An 18,810-nucleotide genomic window follows, 5' to 3' on the forward strand; every position below is an offset into this window, starting at 1 on the left:
TTTTATTTTCTCACATCACATATATTTTTTGGGGTGACTTTAATGCTGGATATAATGATAAAATAGAATCTACAGGAACAAATAAAAAATGGAAAGGTTTTTTTCCTGGGAATACGAATACGGACAGACACAGAGAGACTTTTCCACAACATTTAATAAAACGCTATCAACTATGTATGCCTTTTTTTTACTCAAATACTCTAAAAGTTACTTACATACGTGATACTTCGTATTTATATTTCTTTTATATATAATATTTATATATTTATAATTGTAAGGAGGTGTCACGTCCCTCGCAAATGTCATTGCTCTGCCAAAGTATTTAATTTCATTCGAGGAACCCACTCGATCCTTCCGCAATATTTTTTTTCATTTTTCCGTTAAACATTAGTATTTTTACTATTTTACAAATTTTTGCAGATTCATCGTCCTCTGTGACGATTTAATTGACGCAACAAAATCAACCATGAATTACGATACTTCGATAAACAAATATCATATACAATATTCATATATTTATATATAATTTTGTATATTCTGTAGCGAAATGGGGACAAATCGACTAATTTTGTACAGATTGTTCAATAATAATCTCGGTAGCCAGTGGATTCAGAAGTGAAATACTCACTATTGCTAACGAATCTACTGATTGCAGAGATAATTTTCAAAATCACATGAAAATTTATTTTCGGCTTATCGACTTTCCACCACTTCACTACTGATTTCTCTCTCACAGTGTATTTTAGTCGGGATTTGCTCGGGAGCTGACACGTCCGGGTAAATATGTATAAATTTAATGCTATCGTCGTACAGTTATTTATTTCTTCCTTACGCAGTTACAATTCAATCATGTTTTTAAAATTAAAAACACGAACTCTGAACATATTGCCCCAACAAGAACTTAGAAAGTTGTTCAATGCTTCTCTAAAATCCATCATTCGTTCCATTAACTTCATTGATTGAGTTATAAAGCGGTCCCCATTTTCATTAAAATTGCTCCATAAGTTTTCGAAACTTTGAATCTGTAGTGGAGTGGGAAAGCTCAGGCGACTGTATTTCCGATATCTCTAAAACTAATGGATACTCTTCTTCTCAAAAATATTCCCACTTCACTGCTAAATTCCTTCGAAACCCAATATCAATGAATAATAAATAATGAAATAGTATGTGATCTCGATCAGCCGGGCACCGTGATATATCTACGTATCTCTTTTGTGTGTTTCTAGTGTTCTCTGTGCTCAACGATTTTCTTTTAATTTAATCAACAGTATAACGTCAATAAAAACCACAAATTCAGCTCAACAAATCCTGAATAAATTTTAATTTTAATTTTTTTCTTCATCTTGCTTTTTAATGCACGTTATCACAGTTGCATCGAGGGTGGTCAGTATGCTGATACTACCCCTGTGCAACGAAGAGAGAGGACGACCCTTTTTTATTTTATAAAAAATTCTATCAAGCGCAGTAAAATGATAGAACGATTTGATTCGACATCTTACACTAGTTGTGGAGTTGTAAGTTATCTCGGTCATGAGCAATGCAAGGATAGACTGTGAGGATGGCTTTTCAGGATAGCATTGTCTGATTCCACACGAAAATCGCCTCACTTTCTCTCTCTCTTTTAACTTATGAATTGCCCATTTCCGAGATAAGCACCTAATTAAGAGACAAGTTTATACGACTCATCTCGTTCTACAAATTTACTGTCAAATAAATCCGGATGAACTGAAAAATTGATCCAAGGGTCACCCCCAAAATCCACGTGACCTGCGAGTCTATGTTTTTAACCACGATTTGTGTTCATTTTCTTTTATGTATTAAAGTTGCGTAATAATAAACTGCAATCTAAGCTGATCCCATTTGTTGTTTTTTGGTCACAACCTCGTTGAAATATCGTTTCTCATCGTTAAAATTGTTATTGTCCCTCCCACAGAAATCAATAGGCAATTAATTAAAGTAAGAAAATAATACGTAGAATTGATCTACTAAATCAATTTTGAGCAGGCAAGTGGTAAAACCATTATTTATGTAATTACACTGGTAATTGTTATTTCGAGAAGAGACTACCAGATTTTTACACTGAATATTTTATATTCGAAAAAAGTTTAACCACTTTTTCCCCTAAAATCAATAATCAGCGAATTTTTCTCGCAATCACCAAAACCGATGTATTTGAATTAATCCCTTTTACCACTTCACTACTACTTTGAACGTTACCACCCGGACAGAATTCCGAGTAATCGTATTTTCGTTAAATACAATTGTACACGCCCTATCGTATCCCATTAACAAATTAAATAAACACCATTAATCAATCGATGAATGGATTAAGGAATGAAGCGACCATTTCAGAAATTTGTCAACGTTCACGTAAGTCACACCATCGGTGATAAAAAAAAATCTGTCAGTCTGAAAAAAAAGTTAAATTCATCATTCAGAAAATGTTTAAATGCACATTCAACCAATTACGGTAAAATTAAAACATGTGCACAACCCGAGAACCATAACCCGTGGAAATAGAAAATTCTTCCCATCACTTCACTCCAAATTCAATGAACGATTGATTAATCAAGAAATTAAAAAAATGCAGAGCTTTCCCTCAGGTACCCAAAATATTCTGCCAACAAATTAAAACCGATGAGACACTCCATGCCATGTACCACCCCTTCAAGCAGACACAGTTTCAACCATGCTCTTCTTGATGATTTCCCCAAAGTTCTCATCACAATCATCGCCCCCCTCCTCGCCCTCCTGTACCACAACCTTCTCCTCAATTTTGGTTGCATGATAACTGCTGATTGGCTGTGGCTCAACATCGCCGTAATATGAGTAACGACCCGCTAATAATTCAGAGAATGGCTCGAGTTTGCCCATTTGCTGTACAACACTACTCATGGGTTGTACTGAGTTGAGATTAGTGTACTGCTGGACGCCATTATCGTCGGTGAACGACGTCTCATAGATGGGCTGCTGTTGCTGCTGCTGGTGTTGATGCTGCTGATGGCAGGACTGCTGCATCGCTGGATCTTGGTAAGGAGAATAGTGGGAGAAGTTTTGATTTGAAGGTACTGATTGAAATTGCGGTGGAAATTGAGTTCTAGATGTCGAGGGAAGATTCTCGTAGGATTGATAGTCGGGGTAGGTCGGTGGTGGAAAAGGCTGTGTTGGAAAGGGTTGAAAAGCTTGACTGAATTCGGGATGGAGCTTGCGGGGTGAATTGTGCGAATTGTCGACGGTTTCTTCGGAGGGATAACAGTCATCACGAATAGCATAAAGGTCCAGGCTATCTTCCCGGGCTGGATGGAGAGGCTGGCAGACGGTGGGATCGTGGGGATCGTAGTGGAGGGTTGTGAAACCGTTGGTCAGGCAAGTGTCTGGGGGTTGGGGTTCGTGAATTTGGGCTGGATGATGATCGCGGAGGGGACCTCGGGGGAGGGAAGGCTCGTGCTCAGTTGAGTCCTCGTCGCGCGATTTTTTCTCGAGCTCCAGGCGCATTAGGGTGTGGATGAAATGTGTACGAACTCGAACTGGATTGAATTCTATCCGCCCGGAGGAGTTTGCACAGCCGTCGCGGGAGCAGCCGCACGGGAAACCTGCACGATCCACCTTTAATTATTGAAAGATTCATTAGTTCTAGACAGGGAGCGCTGGCAATGTCGAGGGCTTCGAAGCGCCTTGAATGCGATAGGATGATGTGATAAAAAGAAATATTTTTATGAAAACTCCTTAATCTTGTCAAAAACCCATTCAAAAGCCCTCATTTTATAGGACGAAGACAGTTCATTGCTCATTATCTTCTCCCCTTCCTCCCCTTCTTTATTCTTCTACATGTGGATGTACAATTCAAGTAAATTGATTTTTTTTCCTACTGAGTAATAGAGTTATTTTCTTTATCTTGATAACTTTGAAATGTCAACATAAACCCCATAATCCCATCAGTTGCTGTCTTCGAAAAAAATTTCGGATTCTTCAGAAAAACTGAAAAATAATCAAGATAACTCACTTGGCACTTAACATTAGCCCTGGAACAAGGACAACTCTCAGGATCGCAATAGCCTTTACAACCACATCCGCAGTGCTCTCTACTAGCACGTATATCCCTGCACTCGTCTTTCTCAAGTGCATCTATCCTTCTGACCCCGGCGGCGCGTAGCAGAGCGCGCCTCTGCCACGTAGGTACAGGCTGTAGAAAATAGTAGCTATCGATATCGAGCTCCTCGCCGTCGCTGGGCTCCTCATCGGTGTCGTCGCTGGGATCCTCAGAGCTCGAGGCAGCCTCTACCACACAATTCGCTGCTCTTTCCGAGCGTACCTGCGCCAAACGCGCACGATGGAGTCGTCGTTGTTCCGCTGCATGCTCAGACAGGGAAAATCTTTCTGCGTGGGTGTGCGTTGCACTCATGCCCAGCGTACTCCCACCCTAAGTAATTCCATTAATTAGAATCAATACGGTTATGATCCCCCATACCCTGCGATGTTCTCTCGTTTTTTTTTTCGTCAGGTATGGAAGACGTCAAGGAGAAAGGACTTTCCTCGCAAATTCGAAAGCGCTTTATTAGAAAATTCATTTTATTTTCCTATTGTTATCCGGTGTCTTCTGACATCGGTTATCAGAGAGATAATTCTATAATTGCATAGTACTAGTGCCGATTAATTTAACCCGTTTTATCGCCCCCTCGGCCTCCCCCAACTAATCTATCCAGTTGAAGGAGATTCGTTTCAAGTGTATTAATCATTCCGGAATTTCAAGCGCAGTTAATTATCACAATTAAATTCACTGTCCACCCATTTCGAACAAGTCCTCTCAGTCTCAATGGATATGAATAAACAATATTTACTATAAAATTCATTCATCGCAGTCATGGAATAAATTGGGAAGAAGTTGACCCGCAAATTAAGAGGAATTGGCTATGAGATTCCAATTACATAACTTATTGAAAATTGTCACTTCAAGTGAAGTAAGATATTTTTTTTCCATTGAAATGTTTCTCAGCATGAAATTAGAAATCCCCACCCTAAGCCGCGCCTCCTAGGTCCGGTCATCCGGCGAGCGATTTACTCCATTCGCAGCCAATACTCCCGATTTATTTTGCAATTCCCAAGATGTTTTTTTCCACAAAAAATTATCCGAACTACTACGAGATTCTTAATATGACAGAGATAATAATGAATATAGAATCAATACCTGAGAGGGCACACAGGTGAATCCTTGAGACCGGGGAAAATAATAAACCGTAACAGCGTCAAACTGTATATTACGTTTTTTCCTGGCTGGCTCACTGTTGTTACGTTTGGCATTCGGCTCACCCTCCATGCAATCGCTCAATCGTCGCTTCAGGCTACTCTTTTGTGGCGTTGGAAAACTAGGCAGTGTCACTGCATTGGCACTGCCGCTAGGTGACCCATAGTCCTCCAGTGTATTCACCACTTTAATCAAATACGTGATAATTATTAATATTGGATGTTATTTTATTGATTTTTTTCAGTAGTGTTGAAAACCCCTTTTGGACTAGTCCAACCAAATTGCATGTTATTTCTACGCTCCTGATTGGATAAATTCATCGCTGAGAAATGAATTTCATGAAGTTCGGAGTCTTTTTTTTTTCGCGGGGCAGAAGGGGGAAGGTAGAAAGGGTTCTGGGTAAACTAGTGGTGGTGAATATCAAACTTTGGTCATTAAAGTTTTTCTCGGTTTTTAGAGACCATGCAAAATTATTGATTTTCTGAAACCCAGAGCAGCGGCATATTACCGTGACGAGTTTCATACGTTTTCGGGAATAATTGGAGAGCGATGGATGGTTAATTTAGAAGGAACCGTTATAAAAAGGGTTTTCATTTGTAGAACCGAAATACTGGTGTTTTCATGGCTCTAAATAGCCTTACACCGAGAGCAAGAAATCGGTTGGTAATTATCAGAAAGAAGTACTCAAGCTGCTACAAGTGAGTGACAACAATTTCTATGGATTTTAATTGTTTAAATATGATAAAGCCCAAAAAAATCATAACTGCAAGACAACGCATCCCTAAAGAAATGAATAATGCATGATTTCATTATCCTCGACTGAACAATGTATGAAAAGCAAAAACTCAAATAATCTCCCGTTCTAATCCCACATAAAACAATTATTTGACGCCCCATAATTAAACACAGATCACTCCTAACCTTTCTCCTTATCGGAGAGGATATCATCAGGTATTCTATCCAGAAAGCTCGTCTCTGAATCACTCTCAGGAGCCGGAGTAGGTCCCGGATCCCCTGGAATTTCTCCACCAAGCCCCGAATCACTTCCATCCGACCGGACTTCATCCCTGGTCCCCGTAGCCAGTGCGAGGCTCTCAGCCGAGTCCTCAGTAAAAGCCTCGGGTTCCCCAGCTCCAAGCCTCGCCATCACCTCTGGATTTACCTCATCACAAACAATAGCATCTCCCCCACACCTGGCAGTCTCATTAATAGGCATTCCAATGAGTTCCGAGCTATCAGAGCCGGTTTCAGTCTCAGTCTCAGTGTCTTGCTGTTCCTGAACCTCCCCAATCCCCGCGCTAACATCCTCCAAACAGTCCGAGGACTCACTAATCTTGCTAGCCTCCAGCACATCGTCTTCCTCCTCAAAATCAACCTCAAGTTTCCTCACAATTCTCACGTCCTCCTGCTCAACCAGTTGATCCCCCAGCCCACTGACCCTTTCGATCATCACCATTGGACTCTTCCTCGTCAACTGATCGTTCTCCAAGTACTTGGGCGACAAACTATATCCCTCTACATCCTTCACGGTCCTTAAATCACTCACACACGTGTTTTCCACCCCCAACTCATTGCCCTCCTTTAACTTCAGCTGCAAAACCTCTGGATTCTCATCAATTCGCTCCAACACGACCATCAACCCCTTTGACGTACTCATTCTCTCCTTATCACTGACTCTACTCTCTCCCATCCCCAGTTCCACACCTGTTTTAGTCTCATCTGTTTTATCATCATTGTCACTCACAGCACTCTCAACATTATCTACGTAATTACTCGGTGACGTTTCCTGATCATTTTGTTCATATTTTTCATCATCAAATAGTCCAGAATCTGATGTCAATGATATCTCACCGAGAGTTCGTTCATGTGTACTCACAAGCACTGGTGATAATCGTCTGATATCGTTCTTCAATTGTTTGGCCTCTTCCTCCGATATCTCAACACCAATTTTTTTCATCTCTGCATTGATTGGTGAAAAATCACATGGCCTTTCCTTCGGTAATGGGGCACTGTAGGAATATAGTCTATCACCGAGGGAATTCACTTGGGTCACCATAACTTCAGTAGTAATAGAGTTTTTATTTTGGGAAATGCTGCAGATTTCGTAATCGTCAGTTGTTGGGACCATTGCACCATTGTGAGACGATTGCTGTGATGTACATTTCTGATCTAAATCATCCTCATGATTGTTTGCTTTGAAGTGGGTGGTGGATGTCTCGGGGACTTCAATAAACGCTTCATTGTTACATGTTGGTTGATCCACTGAGCTGGAATCCTCTTGGGCCTCAACGAGGGGAGAAATATCCTGGGCCAAAGCCGATTCCATCTCGTGCCTTTATCAGATCTATTTTCCAGACAGAAATTAACAAAAAGAAAGTAAGTTTATAAATTTTCGTTGACATAGTGTTTTTTATTATAATAGATATTTTTAAAAAGTGGGGAGATTTCATTTAAATGGTTTCGACAAGAGCTCGGGAGCCAGCGGATTGAAGAGAAAATTTTAGGAGTTTTTTGCTCGTGGAGAACGAAATCCTCGAAAAAAAAATATATCGTACGGTACTTTCTTCTGAATTCTTTTGTTGAGGAGCTGTGTATAGACTAATATGAAAGTTCACTTTCACTTATGAATAAAAAAAAGGTTCTAGGCGTTATTAATTAATGAAGGTTTATGCGTTCAATAATTTATTCGAAGGTATCATAAACAGGGGAAAAACGTAGTGGATGAGGAGAGCGAAGGGATCAATAAGCCGCACGGTCTAGGCTGGTACCGCGCACCACTCCTGTGGAGAGTTGAAGTGTTTTGACCAGCGTGTGACAGAAGAGCGAACATGAGACAATTAATAAATAGGATTTATTTTTCATCGAAATTCAGTGCTTCGGATGGCATTAAATTTACTCATAAGTTCGATTAATCCAACTGATAGAGCCCACGGATTAATTATTAACTAATAAGGATTAATGAAATTAACAGAAAAGTGCAGAGACGACTGGACATTTACCTTTTTTCAATTAAGTCCCTGAATCCCACCCTCTTGTCCCCATAACACGTAAGTATATGATTAAACCACTCGCAAGTCCATTGGAAATCATTCTTGATTAATCAATCAAATGATGTACTTAATTTGGCAAAGAATTAATCAATCGAGATGAAGGGTTTTTAAGTGTCAAATATCGGGAGTTTATTTCAATGGTTTTCGTTGGCTTTAATGAGATGATGCAGTGGGATTACTAATCCGTAAATTGTTTTCGCTTGTTGGAAAAAAAAAAACAATTGTATTTTCTCCCAGTGACAGAGTTTCGGGGAGTGTTAAGCACCCGTCCAGCCCGTTCACCGGCTCGCGTCGGAGTGATCGCTCGGGTTTTCACAGTGCCTTCGACTAGTGCACAGCACAAGCACAGGATAGCGTCATACATCCCCACCATTTTCTCCCTTTCGCCCCCGCTTCCTCACCTACGCGATACTGGTTTTCCTACCCCCTCGTCGTCATCGCCGCGCTAACCCGGGTCAGCCGTTCTCCGCGCTCTGGCTCTCTCTCTGGTACACCGCCGCCTCAGAGTTGTACTCGCAGACGTCGCCGCGCGCAGTTCACCACTTTTCGATTGATATTTCTCGATCGAAATGAAACATACTGCGAAAAAAAGTGGTGAAAAAAAAAATCAACAAAATCAACGAATCCCTGACTATTTCTATTTCATATCGTTGGTGGTGTTCAAGTTTTTTTTTAGATGGAATTTGCTGCCGAATTTCAAAAAGAATTTTATATTCAATCGATTGAGTTGAGGTCAAGAGAAGTGAAGTCCATGGGAAGCGGGACTTAGAGGGACTCAATTGCAAATTAATAATAGAATTTATACAGTGATTTTTTGATAATCCTGATTTTCGCAGAATATTGATTAAAAATGCGAAGGCGTTTTGTATTGTTTCGGACTTTCACCGCGAAAATATTGATAGAGTTCAATGTTCAATCGAATGAGCTCTACATAACTGACACATCAGTGATAGATCGCCCCGAGTCTTTTCGGCTGATAACAAGAATTCCTCTCTCTTTGGTTCCGAACTCCTCAGTCAACCGAAATAATCGCCACCGTGCGCACTACTTGTTCTGTACACTGTTCCCATCCCGTCTAAAAACGCCAGTTGTCAATAAAGAATTCCAACAAAACGAAAATTACCAAAATGAAAAGAAAAAAGTGTCGAATCCTCTAACTCACGCAGCTCCGCGCTGCGAGTAAAACTGTCTGACCAATTTTGTAAGTAGAAAACCTCCTCGCGGTCCTCCCTAGCTCATTGAGACCCGAAATAACAGACTTCAGCTGAAATATTCGCTGTTTAATCCAAATGAACTCTAAATAATTGATGAATCAAATGGTAGATCAGATCCGAGTCTTTCGGTCGGACCATAGTGAACCCAATGGCTGAGGGGGTAGATGAGGAGAACCTCGGATTTTACGAGTGAGGCAGACGGCGTCGGGTCGACGATATTGCCTTCGTGCTTTTCCGCTTTCCAGTGTCGGACTATTCGGTCTCGTACGATGAAAGAGGTACGAGATAGCTCTAGCCATCTCCCTTCCACACCCACCAATAGTTTCTAACCCGAGAGTTTCGTCTGCGCTGGCTCATGTATACATATATCTCCACCCTGTCCCTCTCACCCACTGGATCTATGTGAGCGTACATGGTACATAGGTACACGTTTATGTACATTAAAGTACCTAGCGCCGACCTACGGTTATACCGCCCGCCATAGTTGATGCTCTCCATCGTACGTCGAGCCCTCTGCAATACCCGTGTTCTAATATATATCCACCTATGTATATACCTACATATACACATCGAGGTATATACAACAAATGTATGTGTGGAAAATGTAACCTCATGCATAGTGGCCTCTGTACATAAACCTCTAGAGCGAGGGAGAGGAACGACTGTCCTGAGAGAGCAAGTGAAATGACGCGTCGAGGGAGAGGGAGAGAGAGAGAGAGATGGCAAGAGGAAGATGGTGAATATTACCGTGTTTCCCGTATGCCTGTATTAGTGTATTTGTGAAAATTCGATGCATCTGTGAGTGGAAGACCTCTGCCAAAGGCATAACGATGGGGAACGAAAAAAAAAAAGGAAAATAAGAGAGGGAAGGATATATAAGTGGTCATGGTTTGTCTTTACACTGTGGAATTTTACTGACATTCTTCGAGGTGAATTCACATTCGTTGAACATTTGTAAACAGTGAATCGATGATTGTGTCATAAATTAATTTCGCTAGTCGCACTATATATATATTATATATATATATATATATGATTTTATTCGCTAATTAGGAGGGTGCAGGATTTCTTGAGGGTTTTCAGGACTGACGACGACAGGGGGAGGAATTTTTGGAAGGGGAGGAAATGAAGAGAAGAACGAATGTATAGGTGAGGGGATGAAGGGGGGTGGGAGAGGTATATTGGGGCTTGTAAACGAGGTTGAAGCGGCGAGGGGTGGAGAAGGGATGAGGGAGGAAGAGGAGTGCTTCCACCTCTGGTACCGAATCGATCCTACCGCAGTGGTAGCAGTGCTATATAGATCAGCCCACGTGCATACCGTGAAGAGGAACTCATGGCTGCACAGTTGGACTATACAGGGTGTCGAGCAGGTAGGGGCGAACTCTAAACAGGCATGTTTTGGGGGTGATTCTGAGCAGAAAAGTCCTTTTCTACTTTTCGATCGGACTCACCCCTGCAGAGATATGGGGGTGAAAAGAACGGCCAATGGGGCGCGAGCATTGCGCGGCTCTCCGTCCGTGTGCCGCGGGTAAGCAGTGTGCGTGCTTCCCCTTCTCCTCGGGCGGACGTTCCATTCCGCTAGTGAGTAAGAGAGAGACAGGGGGAAAGATATTTCATGACAATCCTTTCAGGGGGGGGGGGGGCGCTAGGATGATTAAAAAACGATTATTATTTACCTTAGTATTATTTATTAAAAGACAACATTCTGAAAACCGCGGGCATCCCCCTTGGCGTTCCAAAGCTAATTATTTAAATGTTAATTATCTCATTATGCAATAGCCTTACAGTGTTTTGTCAAGAGATCTTTTTTATTGTAAATTTAATTTACAACAAGAAAGGTCTCTTGACAAAATGCTGTAAAAGAGCCTATTATCGAGATAATTAATGATAAACAATCGCGGGGAAATTTCAGAGGGGATAGCTCGCGATTTTCGCGGAATCTGGAGCAATAACCGCGTTATCTTGATTATCACGTAAACAAATGGATTTACGGCCTTTTGTCACAAGACATTTTTTGCAGAGAATAAAATTATCTACAATAAATGTCTCGTGGTGGAATCCCGTAAATCCATTTGTTTATTGAATAATTGGATTTGAATTTTAAACAATAATCCGCGATTAATTATCAAATTAAGACATCTACGCGATTTTTCGATAAGATCATTAATGTTTAAAATTGCATTTCTGGCAAAAAAGCCGTCTTGACAAAATGTTGTAAACCCATTTGTTTACAAGATAATTGGCAAAACGGGTTTTTTGTTGGAAAAATTCGGAAAATCGTGGGCATCCCCCTTGGCGTTCCAAAGCTAATTATTTAAATGTTAATTATCTCATTATGCAATAGCCTTACAGCATTTTGTCAAGAGACCTTTCTTGTTGTAAATTAAATTTACAATAAAAAAGATCTCTTGACAAAACACTGTAAGGCTATTGCATAATGAGATAATTAACATTTAAATAATTAGCTTTGGAACGCCAAGGGGGATGCCCACGATTTTCCGAATTTTTCCAACAAAAAATCCGTTTTGCCAATTATCTTGTAAACAAATGGGTTTACAACATTTTGTCAAGACGGCTTTTTTGCCAGAAATGCAATTTTAAACATTAATGATCTTATCGAAAAATCGCGTAGATGTCTTAATTTGATAATTAATCGCGGATTATTGTTTAAAATTCAAATCCAATTATTCAATAAACAAATGGATTTACGGGATTCCACCAGGAGACATTTATTGTAGATAATTTTATTCTCTGCAAAAAATGTCTTGTGACAAAAGGCCGTAAATCCATTTGTTTACGTGATAATCAAGATAACGCGGTTATTGCTCCAGATTCCGCGAAAATCGCGAGCTATCCCCTCTGAAATTTCCCCGCGATTGTTTATCATTAATTATCTCGATAATAGGCTCTTTTACAGCATTTTGTCAAGAGACCTTTCTTGTTGTAAATTAAATTTACAATAAAAAAGATCTCTTGACAAAACACTGTAAGGCTATTGCATAATGAGATAATTAACATTTAAATAATTAGCTTTGGAACGCCAAGGGGGATGCCCGCGGTTTTCAGAATGTTGTCTTTTAATAAATAATACTAAGGTAAATAATAATCGGTTTTTAATCATCCTAGCGCCCCCCCCCCCCCTGAAAGGATTGTCATGAAATATCTTTCCCCCTGTCTCTCTCTTACTCACTAGCGGAATGGAACGTCCGCCCGAGGAGAAGGGGAAGCACGCACACTGCTTACCCGCGGCACACGGACGGAGAGCCGCGCAATGCTCGCGCCCCATTGGCCGTTCTTTTCACCCCCATATCTCTGCAGGGGTGAGTCCGATCGAAAAGTAGAAAAGGACTTTTCTGCTCAGAATCACCCCCAAAACATGCCTGTTTAGAGTTCGCCCCTACCTGCTCGACACCCTGTATATTGGGGTCTTTTGCCTCAATATCTTGATATCTTTTTGGTTAACGTCAACATATCGTGGGGGAGGAAGTGTGGGACGGGTTTATGATGTTGAGAGAAGGGTTTGGTGGATATATTGGAGAAAAGAAATTGTTTGGAAATGTGAAATGAATAATTTTAGTCGAATTTTTTTATTCGATGTTAGATCATTGAGTAGATTTTTATTATTGATATGAGAAGAGCTGGGAATTGATGAGCGAATGTTTCTCCACTGATTGGAAAATTAACTGGCAATTTTGAAAAATTAATCGGTGAATTATTCCACGGGTTATCAGTGTAACAAATCCATACACTTGCCCCTTTCAACCCACCAGGATAAAGGTGCATAACGGTATCTGAGGAGGAGCCTGAGGTCAGGCACGAACCAGTGTCTAGTTGAGTAAAGCGAATAGTACACAGTAAACAGAATGCAGAAGGAAACATGAACACATTCTCTCTAGGTTTTTTTTTCTCGTTCCAACTTCCGAAATGTTTTCCTTTCGGTTCAGTAATGTTGTTAGAGGGGGTCAAGAATATCGTGGATATGGTATGACGTCAGTGGTGCTGGTGCGCAGACGTTTAATTCCATCGTCATCGCAGTCTAGCCTCTATCCTGGTGCACGAATCGTAAAGAACCCTCTCACTTCCCTCCCCCTGGGTGGATGTACATATACGCATGTATACAACTGGGTTGTAAGCACGTGCGAGAATGCTCGTAAACTACTTTTTCATGGCTCGACAGGCTCCCTCAATGCATCCGCAAATTGAGTGTCAAATCAAGATTTTACAAAATTGTTCTTTGTTAAATTTAAAATTATTCGTTGGATAATTTAAATACCGCGATAGGGGGTTGACTGAGTAGGAGATGATGCTGAGGATTTAAGAACGTGACCCACATTTAACCTGTGCACTGTCGGTGGAAGGACACGAGAAGAGAAAATAAAACTCCGCAACAGAGATATTAAAACTTGGAAAAAGTTTTGTACAATTCAGGAAAACTTTATTTACGTATTGTTTTCTGAGATCTTCAGATAGGAGGGCTGTAGGGTAATTCGGCACAAAATTTTAAGAGTTGTGCGAAAGGTCTCTTGATCATTCCTATCAAACATCTCGTACCAGGGGAAGGAACAGTCCATTATCATAATTATCGTCATTTTTTCAAGGAGAAATTTATTTTGGTCAGTGATTTTACTACAGGCAATTTACTCAGTGGTAAATTTATAGAGCTTTTCTCATCTCCAAGTCTCATAGTATTCATGACCATTATTTTGGCTAAAAAAAGACAAGAGTTCCATTCTAGTGTATTAAGAATTTTTTTCGCGATAAATATGCAAATTAGTTCAATTACTGGACAGGTTTGGATACTGGGCGGGTTCACTCCGTAAACGCACCGGAGTGCAGAGGTTCCTAACGAAAATTATTTCACTTCCCAACCTCGGTGCACGAAAAAATTGTTAAATTTTTTTATACGATCAGCAAAGAAGAAACTGCGAAGCTTTGAATTTAAATTTTTCTCTGATGAATCCCCGTGGCCAAACAAAAAAAATTCAATGGTGCCGAATCAAACAGATACCCTTACTGACGTCAACCCCAAACACCTACGCGACTTCACGAAGTCAAGCATGAGTGAAGTTTGTTCTGTCATTGTTTCCATAAATACATCCCTATACAATATATATACATTCACTGGTTGCCATGGCAACGATTCTCATAGTGAGCCTGAAATTCTGTCTTTTGCTCCTCTTGCCACCCTCCTGGCACTAATTCACTCGACTACCCTCCCGACAACCTCCCTCACCGCCCCTCTCGGACTCACCTCCTCCTCTCTCATTGGTCAAATATATAGACTCTATACCTATATGCGCGCGGCGCAAAACTGGGAGACAGACATAAACAGAGAGTCAGTGGTAGTGAGAAAAGAAAAAGTAGAAATTGAAAAAAAAAAAGGATAAAATAAGAAAAAGAGGAAGGGGGAGGCAAAAAATACGAAAAATGGACAAAGTGAGGAAAGAAAGGAACAAAGAGTGTCGAGAAGAGGGAAATAGAGGGAGAAAGAGAGATTGAGTAAATAGGGGGGTTGGGAGAAGGATGGAAATTGGTTTGGGTAGGAGATGGGTGGAGGGAGGGAGAATGACTGGTTGAAAATGGAGGGCGGGAGGGAAAGGGGGAGGAATCAATGCCGGTCGCCGTGGCAACCGTGGTACACCCGATCTTCCATCCATCTAGGAGCAACTTCTCGCCATATCCAACTCCCACATCACCACCTACTGGGTTTGGTATACACAAAAAAAAACACCTATTCTATACTACGGTCTTGTTCCATCGCTCTCCTCATTCTCAGAGCTTTTTTACCATTGGAATAAATGGATAGATCGGGGAGAGTGAATTTTTAAAATTATTCTTGGTCGTGAAATTTCTTTCCTGAGATGTGAAATAAGACTGATGACGAGGAGACCACGAGGAGATGATTTTATCATGGTCCTTGTTTTGATGGAAAGGTGGGAAGGTTTGGAGGGTGCATGAACAGGGCGCGAGGTTGTTGGGTGGATTGGAGTGCAACCGTTGAGCTGATCTTCACATAGAGCAGCCGATTGAGGACCGATGACTGTCACGCCAAACCTAGCACAAGGGAAGTTGACGTCATGTAACTCGCAGATGACTTAGACTTCACCTCATCGTACAGTTTTGGAAAATTCCAAAAACTATCAATACTTTATTTCCCTAAATTTAGCGCAAAAAATAATAGCCCTGAGTAATTAGCCGGACCTGCTTTGCCAAGTCACCGAGGGAATACCTGTCGATATATTTTTCTAATTCCAAGGTAAATGGCAAGTGAGGGAAAAAAAAATTCAGACGGTAGAGATTCAACTGGTCAAGTGGGAATCGATAAGGGAGTGAGTACCCATAGTATTCTCGAATGCTTCTGCGCTCGTAAGTCTCCTCTCAATGTACCACAAATCGCCCTTAATCCGTTGCCCTTGACCCAAATAGGATTGCCGGTCATTGGATTGTCGAGTGGTAAAAAAAAAAGTGGCAAGGTTCAAAAGACGTCTGCCCTGGGAATAGAATTAGAGCTCGGACGTTGACCGTGAACGATAAGCTCGGTAATAAGGCTTTCAGACAGACGAAAAGTCGATTTTTCATTTCTCTCAATGTATTTTCCGCTCTCGGGTCGATATATTTTTTTTCCTTCATCAATTCAACGTGAGTGGGAGCGAATGGTAAGTGGTTCACTCACCAACAGACTGGACGTAAAACGTCACACGAGCGCGGGAGACTCGTGACCGACGTACAACGTGTGTGTTTGTCGCTTCGTCGACGTAAATCATTCGGCCTTCGGTCTCACTGCAGCTTGTCGCTCCTGCCATTCAATGCATAATCAAAACAAAAAATTATAGGAATATATATTCTTATATATATATATTATTTTCTATCCACGTAATGAAATGAAGGCTCAACAATTTTTTTCTCAAGTTGTTTTTCGTTAGAAGAAGCAAATGATGAAGTCATCATCACATCTGACACATTCAATACTCTTTCGGGGAGGGTTTTCTTCCATTAACTTGACAGTATTAACTAATAACCAAGTTAGCAATTTTTTATAACAAAAACGAACGTCAGAATTTGCTCACATCATTTGTAGATATCCTTCAGACACTAAAAAACGTCTGAAAAAAAGTGAAACTGTCGGAATTTCAGCTGAACAGATATTTGTATCTTTCACTTCACGTGTGAAATTCCTACATTCGTTTTTGTGGTGTTGTTAGTAACAGTGTCCCATGTTCATTCCATTACGTGTCATATTTCCTCTTAAACTTGTAAATAATTAAGGGTAGAGAGTGAAATACTGTCTTGCGTTCAGCAAGGAAAACAACAGAATTCATGTGACGAAGCGCTCCGCTGATACGAACATCAGGTTTTCCGTCAATTGACAGAAACATTTTTTTTTAATTTCCGATAGCCAATCGATTGTGGTGCAGGTAAAATGAAGCGTGGAAAGCGCGGATTTTCCACATATGGTGATCAATCTAGTCTTGAAGAGTAAATCACGTTTCTTTGGAATACCGTAAAATATCCAAACTATCCTTCCCGCTAACTGGTAAATTTCATTGCGCATTCATGTGTTTTTTCGCTTTCCCTCGGGTGGCGGAAAAGCTCCAGAATTGTGCTGGACTACCAGCTCCACTTCAACCATTACCATTTGCGTTCTCTCAAGTCAAACGAATGTCAGGAGTTTCTAACTTCTGCGATGGTGAAAGACTTTCGAGGCCCAAATAAACCACTCTTCCATTTCTGTGATAACCGTAATAATTATCCCCAAAAACCGCGTTAACAAATCACCCCCTTGCCAACTCTTTGCCCTGCTCACCCCAATAAAAATCAAGAGAACCGAAAGGTATTAAAAAAAAAACAGAAATAAACTCGAATCCTTGACGACAAAAATAAATTCTCATTGTTTTTCCCCTACGAGGCCGAAAAAATCCTAAAAAGACAAACGAAACTCTCAAGACCTCGTGAAAACCGTCGTCAGTTGGAGTTAGGTCAAACTTGCCCCCCTCCCTTTCTCCTGCCACTCTCTAACCCATTAAAACAAGTAGAAGAAAAACATGTTCACTATGGTTGAAACATTGGAGTACAGAAAACCGTTCTCCAAGCATCCAATACCACCACCACCATTCACCTAGGCCTCAATCAGGCCTCACAAACGCAGTACCTCGACCAGTGTATATAATCCAAGTATATACGTAAGAATTTCACACAAACAATGAGAGAGGGAAGAGAGGAGACAAGTGGGATGGATGCGAGAGAGATAGAAAAAAATTTGTGCGATGAAAATAGATGTTAACGTCATCTGTCACTAAAAGGAATGAATTTTGGGTGGAGGAGGAAGTACAAATGGGTTATTTGGGTTTTGACGGGGGCAAAATGGGGGCAGTAACAGAGATGGACTGGAGAATGTTTGACAAAAGGGGGGAAATATCGCCGGTAAGGCATTGGACGAAGTCTGTACTCACCATGTAAGGTTTTTTACATGTTGTGAATCATCGAGGTTATCACAATTTTGCCAATATTTGAGACACTTTGTGGAATTTTCGAGTTGTTTGAGCGTTAGGTTGAGAGACACTCAGCAGCACTGCACTAAACCGTAAGGCTCGTAGGCACCACGGCGGGCGACAGCACCCAGGCCATCTTGAAAAATAACCTTTGAGGGGGGGACACACACCAACAATGCACGCACAACACCAGCAGCACGAATTCTCATGTACAAGAGGTTTGCACGGTTTTTCGAAAGGGAAAAAAATGAGAACGGAGAAGCGAAGAGACACAGGCGATGCCGAGACTATGGCGTGAGGTGGGATACGTTGTGCCGGACGGGGGCAGCATCTGCTGGGGTATGCATCATGGCGGCGCTGGCGGCAATTTCAAATTTTGAACAGTACTGCTGGGAATCGTGATCTCATGTGTTTAAGGGTTCAATTAACACTGTATTTCTATTTAGAATTTTTTACAGTTCTAATTGTTAAAAAAACAATGTCATCCATGTGTAGTATTTATGAGTATATAGTCTGTATGATTATTCTTAGTAGTACATCACTTACTCTGGAGTGTTATCAGTGAGACTCGACTTAAATGGTTTGAATTTCCTCTGTTCAGTTTGTTGTTACTTACAATATTTTATTTGAGCACTAAACGTTCAAACTACACTACAATAAATATCATCATTCCTTTTTTCCTAATATTAATATTGACGTTTCGTTTCATTAAAATCTACCAAAATCGCACATTATAATTGGTAAATTTGTTATTTCTTGGAGAAAAGCTAATTGTTAATTCACTCTTTTACTTTCATCGTTTGTTTACTTCATAT

The 18,810-nt window shown here is 40.8% G+C and overlaps 1 protein-coding gene across 3 annotated transcripts; it reads right to left on the minus strand.

The window, feature by feature from the left end:
• Window positions 1-171: 171 nt before the first annotated feature.
• Window positions 172-18,293, minus strand: Axud1 (AXIN1 up-regulated 1). 3 transcript variants are annotated; one of them, XM_064122610.1, is made up of 6 exons: window positions 17,957-18,293; window positions 16,180-16,302; window positions 6,164-7,586; window positions 5,186-5,427; window positions 4,004-4,420; window positions 172-3,606 (listed from the first exon to the last, which is right to left on the minus strand). In XM_064122610.1, exons 3-6 carry the CDS (start codon window positions 7,566-7,568, stop codon window positions 2,668-2,670), a joined length of 3,003 nt encoding a protein of 1,000 aa, XP_063978680.1. In that variant the 5' UTR covers window positions 7,569-7,586; window positions 16,180-16,302; window positions 17,957-18,293; the 3' UTR covers window positions 172-2,667. The 3 variants fall into 3 exon arrangements, with proteins under 3 accessions (XP_063978680.1, XP_063978681.1, XP_063978682.1); XM_064122611.1 differs by lacking the exon at window positions 16,180-16,302; XM_064122612.1 differs by lacking the exons at window positions 16,180-16,302; window positions 17,957-18,293 and adding an exon at window positions 8,242-8,622.
• Window positions 18,294-18,810: the final 517 nt, after the last annotated feature.

Source organism: Diachasmimorpha longicaudata, chromosome 6, assembly GCF_034640455.1.
Source record: "Diachasmimorpha longicaudata isolate KC_UGA_2023 chromosome 6, iyDiaLong2, whole genome shotgun sequence".
NCBI lineage: Eukaryota > Metazoa > Arthropoda > Insecta > Hymenoptera > Braconidae > Diachasmimorpha > Diachasmimorpha longicaudata.

What these genes read in the sequence shown, in the direction of transcription:
- Axud1 (XM_064122611.1), bottom strand. Translation starts at nt 7,568, where the DNA reads ATGGAATCGGCTTTGGCCCAGGATATTTCTCCCCTCGTTGAGGCCCAA. An exon ending in CCTCTCCGATAAGGAGAAAG is followed by an intron (nt 5,428 to 6,163) that starts GTTAGGAGTGAT and finishes ATTTGATTAAAG; the next exon opens with TGGTGAATACACTGGAGGAC. An exon ending in GGGCTAATGTTAAGTGCCAA is followed by an intron (nt 3,607 to 4,003) that starts GTGAGTTATCTT and finishes CAATAATTAAAG; the next exon opens with GTGGATCGTGCAGGTTTCCC.